The 17,255-nt window shown below is 39.4% G+C and overlaps 2 protein-coding genes across 3 annotated transcripts in view; both read left to right on the top strand.

Moving 5' to 3' along the window:
* The first annotated feature begins 184 nt into the window (after positions 1-184).
* LOC110051776 (uncharacterized) lies at positions 185-14,124 on the top strand. Of its 2 annotated transcripts, XM_089277338.1 has the most exons (14): positions 185-623; positions 1,727-2,041; positions 2,668-4,545; positions 4,854-4,999; positions 5,609-5,876; positions 6,361-6,750; positions 7,239-7,461; positions 8,136-8,443; positions 8,796-9,308; positions 10,044-10,148; positions 10,868-11,023; positions 11,175-11,729; positions 12,093-12,464; positions 13,089-14,124. In XM_089277338.1, exons 1-14 carry the CDS (start codon positions 566-568, stop codon positions 13,220-13,222), a joined length of 5,421 nt encoding a protein of 1,806 aa, XP_089133464.1. In that variant the 5' UTR covers positions 185-565; the 3' UTR covers positions 13,223-14,124. The 2 variants fall into 2 exon arrangements, with proteins under 2 accessions (XP_089133464.1, XP_020613507.2); XM_020757848.2 differs by lacking the exon at positions 185-623 and having other exon boundaries at positions 1,523-2,041.
* Positions 14,125-15,346: 1,222 nt separating this feature from the next.
* Positions 15,347-17,255, top strand: part of LOC110051702 (voltage-dependent L-type calcium channel subunit alpha-1D-like) — a 43,777-nt gene continuing 41,868 nt past the window's right edge. Inside the window, exon 1 of the mRNA XM_089277182.1 lies at positions 15,347-15,501. The gene's annotated coding sequence lies outside the window, so the exon portion shown is untranslated. The remainder of the gene's footprint in view (positions 15,502-17,255) is intronic.

The following is a 17,255-nucleotide window of genomic DNA, read 5'->3' as shown; positions in this document are numbered from 1 at the left end:
TATATTGTGTACTTGGCAGGATTACGCAGTTTGTTAACGAAGATAAAACAATATTTTGCCGAATGTTAATTTTCAAGAGAATCTGGAGTTTTTCGCTCACAGGATGTTATTTCCCTCACCCCACTCCCCCACAAAAGGAATTTTGCCCGAACAGAAGTCAAAACCCGTTGCCACCTGCCTCAGTAAAGACATGAATTTTTGAACTATTGTTCGCATCTTTGATTTCTCGTTGCCGTGAACTTTGTCTCGCCATGAAATGTCGGCCAATAACTTACTCCTTCGGGAAAAAATAACTGACATTTTCTCGACGGGATAAATTGTATGGTGAATCAGTGCTGATAATGAGGTTTTCGTAACACAGATTTCACTTTGTTCTTAAAACAACGCTGATTGCAAAGCAACAAAGGAATCACGTGGCCTATTGACCTTTAGGAGAACGTATTTTTGCCTTCCTTTCAGCCTTACTACGAGGGAGCAGCCTCAACCGCGCTTAGTGCAGAAAAGAATCTATTTAAAAACAGACTTGTAAGTTTAAGGTGTGGTTTTCGTAGATCAACAATTTAAGATGTGGAGCCCACCAAGAAATATTTCGCTGGTTATGTTAACGTTATCACTTTTGCCGGGTGAGTAAAATTGTTTTATACTTTTAGGCCATTTCCTGCTAAACAACATTAAATGTAATGACTCCTGCAAGAAGTTAACATGGCCCACAGTTTATTTTAAAGCCATGAAGTACAAGTCGCTTTGTTTTGGGGAACCTGCTGTGTGTGCCGGGATTTGGTTATACTCGATACAAGATATATAATTTTACTTCTATAATTCCTGTATCGTCTGTTTTATTTAGTCCCGAGTGCAGTTTAATTTCAATCGCGGTAACTTATGGTCAACAAATTCTTCATTTTGTCACGGCCATCTTACAGAATGCTAGAAACAGTGCATTAGAGTTTCACTGCTAAATCTACCCTTGATAATAAAATGAAATAAAATAAGATAGTTTACAACGCTAAAATATTCCACACTTCTAACAAGTCATCCGATCAAATCAGTTGTCAAAGGTCGTTAAACTCTAGTGAGTATCAACAAAGACTATACATCTATTCACCTGTCTAGATGTCTGTGACATGATTACTTCACGTTTGGAGTTTTTATGCCTTATCCCAAAGTTGAACTCTATAAAAAATACGCAGTTTAACTCAAGTATATCAATCTAAGCGGGTGCATGGTTAGAAGCCTCTTCTGCACTTGCAATAGAGACCATGTCCTTTCTAGTTACTTTTAATATAAATCTACTAACGTTCTACGCCGTTCTCTGATTGGCTACGCTACTCACTATCTATTTAATTTTGTTCTAGATGGTGAGTAACCTAACAGTGTGCGGCTGTCAACAAAATGACGTCGCTTCTTTGCGTTTTCGAGGTGTCTGTGAAGAGAATTTACATAGCGTTTTGAAAAACTAGTAGATTTATACTAAACAATTAGATTATTCGCTCTTGATTTCTATGCGTGATAGTTGACTCAGGCTGTGCTCTTAACTATCACGCGATAGAAATCTCGCGCTTATTCAAGTTTAATTTCTTTTTTTGCTATTTGATATTCTATGTATTAAGCAAAATAAAGCGGTTGTTGTTGTTGTTGTTATTGCTGTTGTTGTAGCTCATGATCCAATTGTTACGTAGAGTTAGAATGCCTTTGCTTCAAAACAATATCCTCATTCCATTTCTTGCAGTAATTTTCTGCGACTTAGGTCAGTTCACGTTTCAACGTTTCAACTGCCCGAAAAGTTACACATTTACAAACGCACGACTCCAAGGAGGACTTCAAGCTGGACAGTTTACAAGACTGGGTCCGCCTGATGACACTGAGCTGTGCGTCCAGCGGTGTTGCGATCAAAGTTCATGTGACCTGGTTGCTTGGGTTGGTGAGCACTGCTACTCAGTGACTTGCGTGAACCGAGAACTGTGCAAGCCTGTGAGGTTACCAAGCTATCACAAGGGCATGAGATTGCTGTACATCGCGTCCAGAGAAAACGCAGAAGATGAAGGTGGGCAAAGCACTAAAATACAGACCGTGAAGTTTTACTACAGTTATGCAACATACGACTTACCAAAGCTATTTATCTGTAAAGAACCTGTTGGACTCCTGTGTCGGCGGGCAAATGAAACACTAAACTATCTACCAAACTAAAAGAAATGAACTGTCGTGGCGAAAGTTTGTGAAGCTGACTTTTCGATCGTTAGCCCTTGGTCTAAACAAGAACAACTACTTTGCTCTGACGAAGGAATAACGCTCAAAACGTCAGCATCACAAACTCGCCGCAACATAAGGAATAGTATAGTCATTTCTGGCAGACAATCAAGTAAATGAGGAATAACACTCTGTCGTTCCTCCCTCGCCTGCTCACCTTGCCTACTCATTTGGCGACCGTCTTTGCCGTCCGTTTTGACATGCGCCAGTTGATGTCGTTCCTCAAATGATTGATTGCTGCGTTTCACATCATTATTTCGAGGTTCATGCACTCGGTTATAAACTATATACCAGGCGTTATGCTAGAGGGGCATCTCCCAGTGTATTTATTTATTTACGTGACACTGTTTGCGCTTGGGAAGACGCAGAAGAGAGAAAATCCAATTAGGAGACATTAATATAATCCTATACTCTTCTCATCAGTTGAACCCAACCGGAGAGAAGTCAGTGATATGCTTCACTTGTCGCCGAGTGATCCTGGCTCTGTCAATATTACAAAGTCGTTAGCTTCCTACAGTGCTTCTCACGAACCCGCTACCTTAAAATCCAAGAGAATAATACGCTCTCTAGAGGAAATTGAAGATGAAGACGGCTCGGGTGCCATCAAAATCAAAGTCGACACCAACAATGCTGATGACGATAAGGAAAACGTTTTGTTTAGCGGCAATTATTACGAACGCAACTCTGAAAGTATGAAATTCAAAATGGAGGAGCCACCGAGCGAGGGAGACTGGGAAGGAGGTCTAATTGAATCAAGTGCCGAGCAGGATGATGACGTGACTGATGACATCATTCAGACTCAAACACATAGCGTAACTGCAGTGAAACGAACGAAGATGGCGTCTGTGGTTAACCCGAGTGATATAGAGGAATTTGAACCTGATTCAGACGATTCCGGTTCGGGAAATTTACAGGAAGACGAAGATACGTTTGTGGGTTCTAGTTCTTCAGGAGCTAGTGATGCTAATGTTTTATTCTCGGACGAAATTCAAGATGAACGTTCAGAACGGTCTGGAAAAATAAACAAGACTATTATGCGCGAAGTTCAGCGCAATCTACACAAAGTGTGGCGCTATGCCTCTTCCGGTAAAAACCTTGATATGATTTCCAAGAGACCGAAAGGTAAAGAAGAAGAACAAAAATTACAGGAGATTTATAACTTGGTGATAAAACACGAATCTGGCAGAACAGAACCCAAGGAGTCTGTACCTGGTGAAACTGCGAGTGGGTTAAACATGGGGGATGATCTCTCAGATGAAAGTGGAAGCGGTGAAGATGATGTATATCAAATGGGATCTGCTCTCTTTCGAGAAAACGAAGAGAGGGTACATGTGATATCAGGTGATGATGATATTTCTGGGGAAGGCAGTGGATTTGCTGATTTTTCAGAGATGTCTGGTGCCAGAGCCAGTGGTTCTGGGGAAGTGAACACCGAACTTTTGAGAGAAGTTGAACATAACTTGCACAAAGTATGGAGATATGCGGCGCCTAAAAAAGATTTAGACATGGTAGCTAGGGGGCCAAAAGGAAAGGAAGAAGAACAAAAAGTGAAAACGATTTATAATGTTGTCAGCAAGCACGAAACTGGATCGGCGTTTATTGATTTTGAATTGCGAAAGAAGGAAAAATCGTCAAGTGATAGCGACAAAACTCCTAAGCAACATCACAGCAATAAAAGCCGTAAGAGCAGAGTAAAATCAACTACGGCAGGGTATAATGCCACCGAAGAGAAATTGTATAGACTTCAGAAAGCAAGAAAATACGAGTACAACAAGGATTTGAAAAGTCTAAAACCTTGGGGTATGGGTATGGGAAAGTCACCCAGCAAACCGAGCGGGAAGTATGTGAAAAAAACCCACGGGAATAGAAAGGGAAACGGCGATAAACTTGCTATTCTCGGAGAAGAGATGAAAGAGTTCACTCCGACTGGCAAAAAGGTTAATAAAACGATCAATAACGAGAATTCTAAAGTAGAAAAGCTCCTTGAGTCGAAATCAGATAAGGAAGATACTGCGGCGGAGAACTCAGTCAATGATACCGCGAGTAAAGAAACTGAACAAGAGCATGAGGCGATCAGTGCGCCAGATAAAACTCAAAGTGAAAAGATCGTCTTAGACAATCAAGAGCCATTTGATAAGACTCAGCTAGAAATAGGGAAGAAGTTGGAGGAGTTGATTTTGAACAGAATGGCACAACTTGAAAGACAGGGAATCCAAACTAAACAAAAAGGAAAACAAGAACATTTTGAGAAAGACCAAGAGAAGGATGACCAATCAGAAACGGAAAACGAATCTCGAAAAGGCAAGTGAGACGTGTTCAGTTTATCAGCTAGGTTGTGTCGTTTTTAACACAATAACTGGACTAGACAGCAGAAATCATACTAGCGGCTTATCGCATAGAAAGTTCTCAAGAATAGTTGAACTGCTGTGCCCGTAATCATCTAATCATAAGCGTGTCATTGTCGGTTAGATTAGTGAGTTACTTTGATTTTTTTTTACCCGCTCTCAGTAGGAAAGCTATTCCCACAGCAAATCAAAGTTCCAGTAATTGAGAACCTTGTACGCTAGCATGAAATTGACAGTTGTTTTAATTCCTTTTTTCTGTTTCAGCTGGCCAACAAGCTAAGAAAGATAAATTGTTAACGGAACTGGAGAAACTGAAATTCTTGAACGGACCTTCAACTGTATATAAGGAGAGTAGGTTTGTGTATCTCAAACAGTGTGGGCTCTACGTGGAGGAATATAATGTGTCTAAGGTAAGAAAATCTGATCCCCAATGTAAAAGTCATTGCCTTCAGGTTGCATTTACTCAGCGCGAACCACAATGCAAAGCAAAGAAGTCTTATTCATCAACGGCGTTCATTCGCTACTGGATCTGCCGGGAGATTATCGATATTCGTGTATTTCCTAGCTGTTCGACGCAAAACAACAATGAAAGATAGAACTCGCACGTGAAAGATGTTCTTGTTTCTAGGAAAATGGAAGTTGAACTTGGTAAGGTACCGTCTAACTTAAATCAAATTTATGTAGAAGTCGAAGGAAACTTCCAAACTTTCTTATGATTTTAATTTGCCTGTACATATTACACCAAGACCTCGCGGAGTTACTTTAAAGAACAGTAATGCTCACTGACTCTCTGACATGTTTCTTTGTTGCCTTTAACTTGTAATCTGATTGAAACATACTTATCACCAGTCCAGGGCTTGGAGAGTCAAACCGGTCTGGTAAGTCATGGTTTCTACTACCACTGGGAACTCAGAAATTTTAATTGCCGAGTATTTAACTTACGCACTTGAAAACTCCTCTTCATTTATTAAATTTTACCCAGGTCACCATTCCAAGTACGATTTTTGTCTTTTCCTTAGACTCGTGCCTCTTGGAACAATGACTTATTCTCTCCATATTCATACTTGTACGAGATGCCGAAGAACTATCACACGTGTAACTCCTCTGTGCGGATGAACAGCACAGATCTGCGAGGAGACGTGTTCTTGAGCTTCCGAGTCATGTCCATAAAAGGAAGTACCATGACAAACAATGCTAACATCTGTGAGAAATATTGCTGCCAAGAGCCACGCTGCCAGGCCTGGACACTAAGATTCCAGCAGGCAGACACTGCCAACTGTCCTAAAGGTCAGCGGTACTCTTTATTTGAGTCTTAGTTTCATTCCAATAATTTAATAATGAAATTTAATCTTTGCTTGCAGTTTCAAGCATGGGCACAATGTAAGAAGTTATTATTGTTGTCAAATGCTACACTCTTCGTTAAGTTTGAGTAGTTTTCTTCCAGGTTTCAAGTAACCACAATGCTGACGCTAGGTTCCATAAAACGTTCATAAAATCTTGATAATTGAGCCCTAAGGGACAGAACATAATTAGCTCCGATTTACCGATTTGCATAGTATAAGAACGTGCCTTTTCAACAAATTCCTTGTCACTTTCCCCTGATGAAGGCTGAAGTTTTAGCCGAAACGTTGGGACTTTTACAAAAAGAATTTTACTAACATTTTTACATGTTTCAACCAGCGTAACGTTTTTCAATCATGAATAATTAAAAGTGTTGGTGCGTAGAGTTCGCAAGACATTGATTTGATCAAAAGGTTTCACTCTGTTACAGGTTCTTTCTGCTGCTGGCTTAAGAGTGCCATACCAACACCAATCCGAGATTCAGAACACTGTACATCCGGGATAGTGCACCGTGAGAGTACCAAACATCCACCCTCCGGCATGCGTTCGGCTGTGCCTCTCGGAGGGCTGGGCACTGGTTCATTTGAACTACGCGCGGACGGGACGATACATGAATGGACAATTGAAAACCAGTCCCCTGGGGGCTCGGCAAAACTCAACAAGGGAGCCCTGAACCTTGCTGTTTTTGGTGTAAGAGTAGCAGAACCAGACAAAAATAAGAGCGAGGCAGCGCTATTGAGAATACATGCCCCACATGGGTACCCCGGTGTAGAGAGTCTGTCATATTCCGGGTCATTCCCTGTCAGTAAACTGACTCCTGGTAAGCAAATAGTTTGCCTTATTTACATAAACAATCTTTTAATCTGACTTGCGTCTATTATAAGCACATAATAAACTGGGCTTTTTTCTTATTCATGTTTTATCCACCTGTGCTGAATGTATCACAATTATAACTCCTTTTTGAAAAGCGCAATCATGAACAAAACGCGACAAGTTGTTTTTGCTTCTTGTGTCAGTCGGCTCACTGCAACATAAAGGTTTGCTCTGACCGAATGTAAACACTTTTATTTGGTTTTGCCTGATATAAATGTGGGTTAAAATAAATTATCTGAAGGACCCTGATGGAATTGTCCGGATACAGACCACATCCATTACTTCGGCCATGTTTCCCCACGCCCATGGCCAGTTATGTTCCAATTGGCCCTGTGGGTGGTAAATGCTTTCTGCTAGAACACACCATAAGGCAACTCAAAATCGTAGTTTTAATGTTACTTGTAAATCTTTTCTTTTCATTTGGTTAATTCACAGGTGGTTCCATTACAGAAAATATTGACATGAGTCTGTATGCCTTCCCATCATTCCACGTAAGAGATCGTTTTAAGTCCGCGGTCCCCGCAGTTGCCTTTACTTTGGGCATGCGCAATAAAGCTAATAAACCTCTGGATGTATCGTTCATGTTCAACTTACCTCTCGGGCAGCAAGAAGACACCATCAGAGTGGGCGATAATTACGGCGAAGTTGTATTCACTAGGTGTGTCACTGTTAGATTATTAGCGTAAACGTGACATCTCAAGTATAAGCGTAACTTCAGAGAGCTTGAAAAAATGTCGAGTTTGGTAAAATCTTAAACCCTGAGCTATGTCTCCTATGGACACTTCAATAAAAGCATATCTCATTATTCAGCAAGCAAAATGAATTAATAAGATTAATTTGTATAGCGCTAAAATTAGTGTAGATAATCGTATGAATGCGAGTCCAATTAAGGATTTACACTAAGAGAGATATTTGAGAAACTCAGGAACTTTCACATATCACGAGAGTATAAATTCTTGATTAATCAGGTTTTCATACGATTACTCAATTATTATGTTATCGCCTACTATCAGATAATCGCAATAAAGTAATTTTTTAAGTCATGCAATAAATAAATAAACATAAGTATTCAAATGCACCTTACAATCATTACTGTAAATAAACTAACTAACTTAGCCAATAAAACTAAAACTAAGATTTCCAAAAAAAAAAAAAACTATGAAATTCGTTCATCTCCTTTATAATGAATGGATAACTTTTCCAGACTAGCTTATACACCATAAAAAAATGAATGAGCTACCTCGGAAAATCGTTTTCTGCTATTCTGCTATTTTTAGTTCATCCATTGACATACCTGAAAGTTATTTTCAATATGTATTACTTTCTTGACAGGATGATTAAACCCTCAGATTGCGCGCATGCGTGTTCTAAGATGCCCAAATGTATGTCATGGACAACCAATGGGCCCACCTCGTGCCTGTTGAAGGACAAAATGCCACTTCACGCCTGGGCCACCGGCATTGTATCAGGCCTTAAGGGAGAATGGAACGTTCAAGACTCCATGTTGACATGTCACAGGCCTGGCTTTTTCCCCCAGAGTGGAAGTGCGACATTGTATGCAGTAGACAATGATGACCGCTTGGGATCTTTTGCAGTAGCGGACGACTTTCGTGAAATCTGGGCGAACTTCTCTAACACTGGCAAGTACACGTAATGCAGATTATTCCAGGAAGGAAAAGAAACTGAAAGTAAATTCAGTTTGAACTGTAAATAAAAACAGAAACACCCATTTCGTTTTAAGCAATCTTGTATTTTCGACAGAACAGAAAATTATTTACCGTACCTTTCAAGCTCTAATTAAATGGTTTATATTTTTCTTTTAAAAAATTGGGCCGCTATCTTAGTACTGGACTAGTGCACTGAGCCATTCTTCCTAACTCAAGTTCAAACGAGGGAATTAATGTCGTCTCTAACCGGTTTCTTAGTTTCATTTTCAAGCTTCTTACTTTTGTCATCCAGGCTATCATGAATTATTTTCGTTTTAACTCTTAGGAGAAATTGGAGTTCCTAAGTCACTAAATAAAACTGGCCTGTATGGCGCCGCATCTGTGAAGACACAACTTCAACCTGGCGAGAAAAAATCCCTGACGTTAATCATGTCGTGGTATTATCCTCACCGTGATGTGGCCAAAGTCCATGTTGGCAATCTGTACTCCACCATGTTCAAATCCAGTCAGGATGTCGCTAAGCACATGCGCAATGATTTGGTTCAATCGGTAATCGATATTCAGTCGTGGCATGAACCGATCGTCGGGTCTGAGCCGGTGAAAAAGGCACCGATCAACGACAAAGTCAAGCATGTACCCAATAGTCCGGAAGAAAACAAAGTCAACCAGCTTCCTGATTGGCTGAAGGACTTGCTTGTTAACAGTATGAGTTTCTGGAGGTCTGGGTTCTGGGCAGAAGATGGAAGATGGCGTCAGTGGGAGGCCTTTGACTGCAATGATATCGACACCATTCAAAATGACATGCAGAGAATCATTCCTTCCACGCTTTTCTTTCCTGGTATGTCAAGTAATGTTTAGCTATCATTTGTTTTATCCTGGAAATGCAGACAATTTTGTTTTATTCCTTTTCCAAAAGAACGACTGCAAATTACAAAGTTCACAATGTTGGTTATGTGAGTAGATGGGTCAAGGTGTCTTTATATTACTTTACGTTAGGGCTAGCGCTCAAAGCTTCAGCTTCTCAAAAGTTGTCTCTATATCGACTTCAACTAATCTTGTAAACTTGTAAGTCGATAATCCATTACGTGTACATGTATTTTACCCGCCTACGAACGCAGCATAACTAACTAACTTTGTCTATATTCATTGACAGCAGTCCATATTCGTGTTCTCGGTATTGGACTGGAACTAGCTTGCACTGGAGGCTCATGGAGAGGAATATCATTCATTTGCATTTGAAAAGACTCCCCGCATTAGCCTCAACTGCAAGCTAGTTCCAGTCCAATACCGAGTATACGAATATGGTCCATTCATTCTCATTCTCAAGGCTTTGTTTTTAATTTGCTTACATTTTGCACAACTACAACAATTTTGAATTCGCCCCAGAACGTGTACCCTTAAACCCTTAGGAAGGTCACTGAATTGTTTTATCGAAGTGAGAGAGAATTCTACTTTTTTCTCCTATTTTCTTATATTATCGTATTGGTAACGCTTATGCGTTGTTAGCCTCATTTTCAAGAACGACATACTTGACCACAGTGGTAATAATTTTGCTGTTATATTATTTGCTTAGAACTTGTAAGAGATCTGTTGATATCTTGGGCCGACAATCAGTATTCCAGCGGTATGCTACAGGAAGCACTCACATCTGGTTGTCTAGGACCGACAGGGAAGCTGGGTAAGAATATTGTTTTTGTGTTCATGTGTCACGTGAAAAAATTAACATAGCGGTTATGTATGGAGTAATCAACAGAGATGCCAGTCAGGGGACTGGAAGCCTGTTAAGGATTTTGCTTCTTCGTGGTGAATTCATCACGCGCTGATCTATTCAATTCGTTAGTAAATAAATAAATAAATAAATTAGTTTAATCTTTAAAAGAGATTCTTTGATGATATTGAACGATCCGGTTACCGTGGTATAATGATAAAATGAGACGAACGCTGATTGCTAATGTTATGTATTTACAGGTACATGGGATCACATGTATTCTGAAAGTCATGGTATTCTGAAAGTTATGGAAACAAATCTTAACATGAGCACAAACCGAAAGTTTTGATATTAGCAAAAACATCGAAAATAATCATGACATTGAATTCTATCTTGTCTGTTCACAGCCGTTACTGTTTTTTTTTTTTTTCTTATGTGTACGAGGAGCGTCACTCACTTCACCTTGTTGTGTTCACCACTTTCAATCCTGTGCACTTTTTATTTTGAACTTGCCCTCAACAGAGCAAAGAGAAAATAAAAGTCTATGAACGGGCTGAATTAAACTTACAGCTTATCTTGAATTAACTCAATCCCGATCTCGGGAAAACTCGGGAACTTGGCCCAGGGTCCTTAATTTATTCTTAATAATAAGTTTGTTGATTTTGGATTCAATATGTTCTGTCCGGTAGATTACGCAGGTGGCCGAGTTATGGCGGACACTACAGCCATGTTCGTGGTAGGACTTTATCACTACTATCAGTGGACTGGTGACCAAGCTACCCTCGATCGACTTTGGCCGGCTGCAAAACGAGCGGTTGCGTGGGTCATGGTAGATTCCACGAAAGGTTAGCCATCTTCTTTTATATGCTATAATATTTATAAATTGCATCGCGAACAATACTCTATGCTGTGTCTTCTGCACAATCATGTTTGGCTGAAAGACTGAGAAACATTACCGCCTGTTTCTACTAAGGCAATAATCCTCTTTACTTTTAGGCACTGGACTTCCCTTTAGAAAAGTTAGCACATACGACATCGTAGCGCTGGATAAATTTGACCACGATGCTTATAATTCCTTTGTTTACCTATTGGCTCTTCGTGCCGCGCAAGAGCTGGGGACGATAACCAATGATACCAAGTTTGTATCGACCGTCCGTCAATCATTTAACCACGCGCAGAAACGAGTCGATATCGAGCTGTGGGACAATGCAAAGCAGTATTATCATGCCTGGTGGGACATGGAATACGGTTCACCAGAGTGGATCATGTCTGACTCCTTATATGGGCAAGTTTGGGCTTATAGTCTTGGTCTGGGAGATTTAGTCCCTCGCAGTAAATTGAAAGAGCATTTGTTGCGCGAGATTGAAAGGAACGATTCTCCTTTTGGGCTCAAGGTCTTGAACACGGGAGAGGTAGAAATCACTCCTGAGGATACGTCAATCATTTTAAGTCGGCACATTCCCGGATGTAAGTCGTTGGAGAACATAACGAAGCATAATTCTGTTTGGATGGGAGCAGATGCTGACTGGTCCTCTCTTATGCTGCATTTAGGTGAGGAGGAAACCTTTTGATGTTAATCCTTTCCTGTATTGTTTATACGAGTATAGACTTATTGATCTTTACGTATTATTCATAAGTCCTGAGTCTTAAGAGTAGCCATACTGATCACTGAGGGAGGATTTCTCGATATTTGTCTCAACCAGCAACACAAAAATATAGGGGAACCAGTAAGGAGAATTTGTACGTCAACGTCAAAGATTAAAAGGTAAAGATTTGTCACCTAGTGCTATACGAAATGAAAGCAGAGCAGTGGAGGAAATTTAAATGTTGGTATCAGCGCTTAAAGGATTAAAGAGAGAAAGCTTTTTAAGTGTAATTGCTTAAATTGTAATTGTTGTTGTTGTGTTCTTACAGACACGGATCCCATAATTGCTTTGAACCGAGCAAAGAAATCACTCGATCACTGGCGGTCCACTTTAAATGATCAATGGAACGTTCATGGGCTCATTTCCAGTAATGGTTACGGACTGGACGGGCTCCCGTGGGCCACTTCTCATTACTCCTTCCATCTGGTACTATGGCACATCCCGCTCGCCCTGTCAGGACAACAGTACTTCGCTCCCAATGCAACTCTGACTTTCTGGCCCAAGTTCCCAATACCATTTAATTTGCCATTTTTTACGCCCAAAGCGTTGGGGACCATTGAGGGAGCATACGTGAAGGGAAACGACAGGGAAGAAGATGATAATGAAGAAGAAGAAATGTTTACATTCACTGTCAAATCAGGTGACAAAATGTTTTACTGAATTAGCGCGTTCATTTCGACATTGTTTTAAAATACCGCACTGCCAAATACTATCCCGACGACCCGGTCGATAAGTCCATATTAACAACTTATTAACCGAACAGTCGAGGTTAATAAGTTGTTTACTATATGGCCTTTTGGTTTGTTTCTGCCGGCCCGGAAGAATAATGCTATAGAATTAGTCCATCAGAGCGTTATGTCAACTACAAACACAAGCCATATGATAATTCTCATGCATTTTTAGATATTTCATAGCAGTTATATAGTCTTAGTTAGTTTAGTTAAATATTTATTCCCAAATGTGAAAAGAAATGTTAATCTTATTTGTAGTGGTTATGCACTTACCTATACAAGCACTAAGCTTAGCTAGTTTACAGGCATGCCACTGCAACAAAGGAAACATATTTCGAATAAACGTAACATAGTTTATATACATTTTTGCTTTGTTATTTCGTTTTAAACTAACCGCTGCGTCCTGTAGACTCTGCTTATCAAGTCTATGGCTCGCACCTTACCATAGCTAAGTGTACGACCAAGTAAAATATTGACTTCATATTTGCTAAATAAATAGCTAATGAATACTTTTAACGTTGTCACTTTTTCAGGTTCGCTTAGCCTCAAAGAGTTAGCCATTCTAGGAAGCAGGTATGGCGAAGGTGAAATATCAATCAAGCAAGGAGAGGCCATCACGTGGTCTCGCCCAAAACAGGACGTGAAAAACATTTTACAACAACTGTAAACTGAGACATCGCCTCAGAACAGGAGCTTAATCACGCAAGCCCTACTGGGATCAATTTGAGAAACGCCGAAACAGAATCAGAAAAAAGACGAAATTACCATTATGCTTTTCACGACGAACACTTTTACTTAGTTCTGTGAACAGAGCAATTTACTTGTTTTGGCATTTTGTTTAGAGAGTAATCCAATTCACTAACTGACGCCATTCAATTATCCGCTGAAATAATTTTAGCGCGCTAAGAGCTGTTTCCAATCTCTTTGCTTTTTTGAGTAGAGTATTTATAATTTAGTCTATCGAGTAGAGTATTCATAACACGAACAAACATATACCGCCATTTAGTAGGATTGAGGTCAATTTTGTTTCTGTTTTGTATGCAGGCAGTGTATAAGTGTATAACTTGCTTAACTTTGAATACAGTTCAATTAAATTTTATTGCAATTTTGGTATCGTAAGAAATGTAATTAAATTTAAAAAGAAATTTTGCTAAGTGTAGATAAATGGAGGTTATCTACCAGATGGTGTTTAAATTGCAGTACCTTTTTTAAGCAGCTCGGGCTCTACGATCCAGCAGCCAGGGACCTTTTAGTTTTCAGGTCTATTCTTAGTTGTTACGTTGTTACTTATTGTTTATCAGAGATCTCCGTGCCGCATAAACAAAGTTCTGCAATAAACGTGTATATTTGACATCTCACTCATTAGGCAGTTCAATCGACTTAAAAATCTAATTCTCACTGACGGTATCCGAAAACAAACGTTCTTTTTAGAAAAGAGCTGAAGGATATTCAGATTGTTTTGCACCAACAACCCTACAGAGGTTGTTTAGTTGAAAGGCTCTTTGAAAAAAAGAAATATTATCCAAAACGTACAGCAAATATGAATAATAAAAATATGAAAAAAGTTAATTGCAATCATACTTTGTTCGTACCTCGCATAACCAATCATCTGCATTGTCAACAAAAGAAATACGTTGGTTGACGTACATGTAAATAATAACCACTTAAGATAGAGTATAACCACGGTTGCGCAATTTTTCCAAAACTGGCAAATGACGCCTTGGGGTCAGTGAGGCCTACGCAACTTCTTCAAATTGCTTGTTAACTAATATTAAATGTCGACAATCTACTTAACATGTTACTCACGAAATAATCTCGCTTGAATTTTACTTTGCAATTGTGATGGAAAGTTCATTTTATGATGGCGGCTTTGATTTAATCGCATGCATATGCATGTATGGCGTGCGTCTATGGAGTTACGATGAAGTGCACGCGAGAAGCGCAAGAGTTGTCAGAGGCGTAGCAGAGAGCAACTCTAGCTCTTCGCGTGCTATTCTGCGCTATTTGGACTCGCACAACTTAGAGCATGAACCAGTTCTGTTTTAACAAAGGGAAAGCGATCGCAAACCAGAAACAGCTTTTGTTTACGGTGGTGAAATTATACTCACTTTTATGGGCAGTACAGATAAACCGTCTCTCTCCGCCCCGTTGTTTGTGTTTGTTAATACTTAGAGTGGTGCTAGAAAATCTCCAACGAAAGATCTTCACCGTCAGTCACCACTTTTGTAATAAACAAGTATTTTTCCCCGCCTCGAGTTGGAGAAACGAACTCTGATTAGAGTGGTGATTTACAGCATTCATTTTTTAGTGCACGCTGGGGGTGTGCGTCTGTTGAACTATGATGCACGCTCGTGCTGTTGATTTAAACCGTGCAGATACACTTGCTATGTTCTAAAGATCTCTATTCCTGGCATTTACGGCATTTTAATGGTATTATCGTTTCTTGCGTTATTTTTATTTTAATTCACCAGTTTCACCTCATTCACTCAATTGAATACAATCTTTTGTGTAACGTGACAACCGCCCTTTCACTTCACTGAAGTGTATTCTGAGAATCTGCAAAATATTTTCTCAATAAACACAAATTTCTAAGAGCTGTTGAATAAAAAATAAAATCTCTCAATAAAATTCTTTTAGTTGGCGTTTCTGAACATACCAATCGCGTCCTTCTTATAGAGGAACAACTACTTTCACTGCAATAATAAATTCTGGCTATCAATCAAAAGTCAGTTGCAAGTTTTAAGCTTCAGTTGATCGTCAAGGTTTTGCGGTCGCTTGGTGACCTCTCGACATCTGTGAGCTACTTTATTTTCATAAATTATTTTCGGGCTATAAAATGCTGACTGGCGATGAAGCTCTGATTATACACTGGTTTAAAACAGATTAGGAGTTCGATTGGAAGCAATGTAGGACAGTTCAAACAAGTCTCATTCATCGGTTAATCAGGTAAGTTATGGCGACATTTTTCTGTATATATTTGTATGTTTTCAGTACCGCGTAGTTTCCTTACATAGATCCGTTTGTTCCAGAATAACACTACGAAGCTGGATCTCAGAGTACAATCAAATTCTATCATCCAAAATTCACTAAGAAAATTTTAGTACTATGGTGAGTTTGCACCGAATGTGGGGACATTTGAGCGTTAAGTGGGAAAAAGAATAATTGCCTTTGAATAATTTCTCGATAAATAAAAAGTAAATATCAAGCGACAAAAAAAGAAATTGTCTCTGTGAGTGATTGCACTGAAAAAGATACTGTAGCCGCTGCGGCTAGAGAAACGTTTGTGGAAACTAACTGAAATGAAAGTTATTTTTGTCACAACCGGACAATCCACCCTAAAGTAGCGAATAAAAATAATTGATAATACTTTACATATTGGTAGCACTTCCTATAAATATTGCATTTGTTCATTATAATTTTGGTTTAAGACTGATTAAATCCATTATTATACATTGAACTCACTATCTCTTTTCTGATTGGCCGAAAGCGTCCAGTGAATTTTCGAAATCAGCACTAGTGACGTCATCTAGCTGTAGATTATACAATAATCATGTCAAGGATACTCAAGCTATGACCGCGGTGCATGATTTCTAAGATTAATCATGTCAAGTTCCCGCGCTTTGTGTTGCTTGCCGTCAGTGAAGAAGCAAAAACAAGACTTCCATTTTCTTTTTCATTCAATATATAATAAAACGCTTATTAGATTCGGTTTTTGTGATATCCGGAACAATCAAAGTCCCAGTACGCCTACAAGGCTCGACCTCACGAAAACCTCATCCAATGATTGTTTATTACCTCCCTGGCCTCGAGCCCAAATCTTTTTCTCACAATCTAATCACTTCCATCATTCTGGCAGCCTCAACACTTCAGTGGTTCTAAATTAAGTGCGTTGCCTATAGAAACAATCAGTTTTCTTCACGTTATTGTTATTAATCATAAAAATTACAATTTCCTCGATTGTGATTGGTTTAAAAAACTCCTATTTTCCACTAATTCACTTGCCAAGTTGTTATCGGAAGGTTTGTTATTGGACAGTTTGTTATCGGACAGTTCAATAAGCCAATCACGTTCAAAGTTGTAGTTTAAATCAACCAATCACATTCAAAGTTGTAGTTACTTGCGTGCATGCGTGCGTGCGCTTGCGGTCGTGTTTTTGGCGCCTAATTGCCGGTAGGAGGCGCGGTGGCCTTAGAATGTTTACATCTCGTTTATAGGTATTTTAATGCAAATTTTCCCTTTCTTTCATAACTTGGCTATTCTTTTCTCGGAAATTGCAATTTTTATGATTAATTGGTAATAAGACTTCGTGTCGTCCAGTTCGGTCTGTAATCATACTCGTGATAAACAAATCGGACTCCCGCTGCGCGGTCGTCCGATTTGTTATCACTCTTATGATAACCGACCGAATTGGACTCCACTCAGTTCTATTACCATTACTTATTGCAGCTAATCATGCCAGCTGTTTCAGAAATTGCTCCGAAAAAAGCCAAAAATGTCTCATATTTGGATGCAGTTTTGCGAAGAGTGACAAAAATGGTTGCAACTGGTTTCTTTTTTTGTTTTGTTTGTTTTTTTTCTTTTGTTCTTTCTGAGATCCTAACACCTCTTTTTGGCGAAAGTTGACTAGTTTTTTCACTAACTTGATAAAGATATGCATGTACTATGAATTATGACTAATATAAACAAATGGATTCCAGAGC

This window comes from Orbicella faveolata, unplaced genomic scaffold (genome assembly GCF_042242905.1).
Source record: "Orbicella faveolata isolate gen_17 unplaced genomic scaffold, um_ofav_v1 contig_46, whole genome shotgun sequence".
Classification (NCBI taxonomy): domain Eukaryota; kingdom Metazoa; phylum Cnidaria; class Anthozoa; order Scleractinia; family Merulinidae; genus Orbicella; species Orbicella faveolata.
This window is presented reverse-complemented; position numbering and strand designations above follow the sequence as displayed.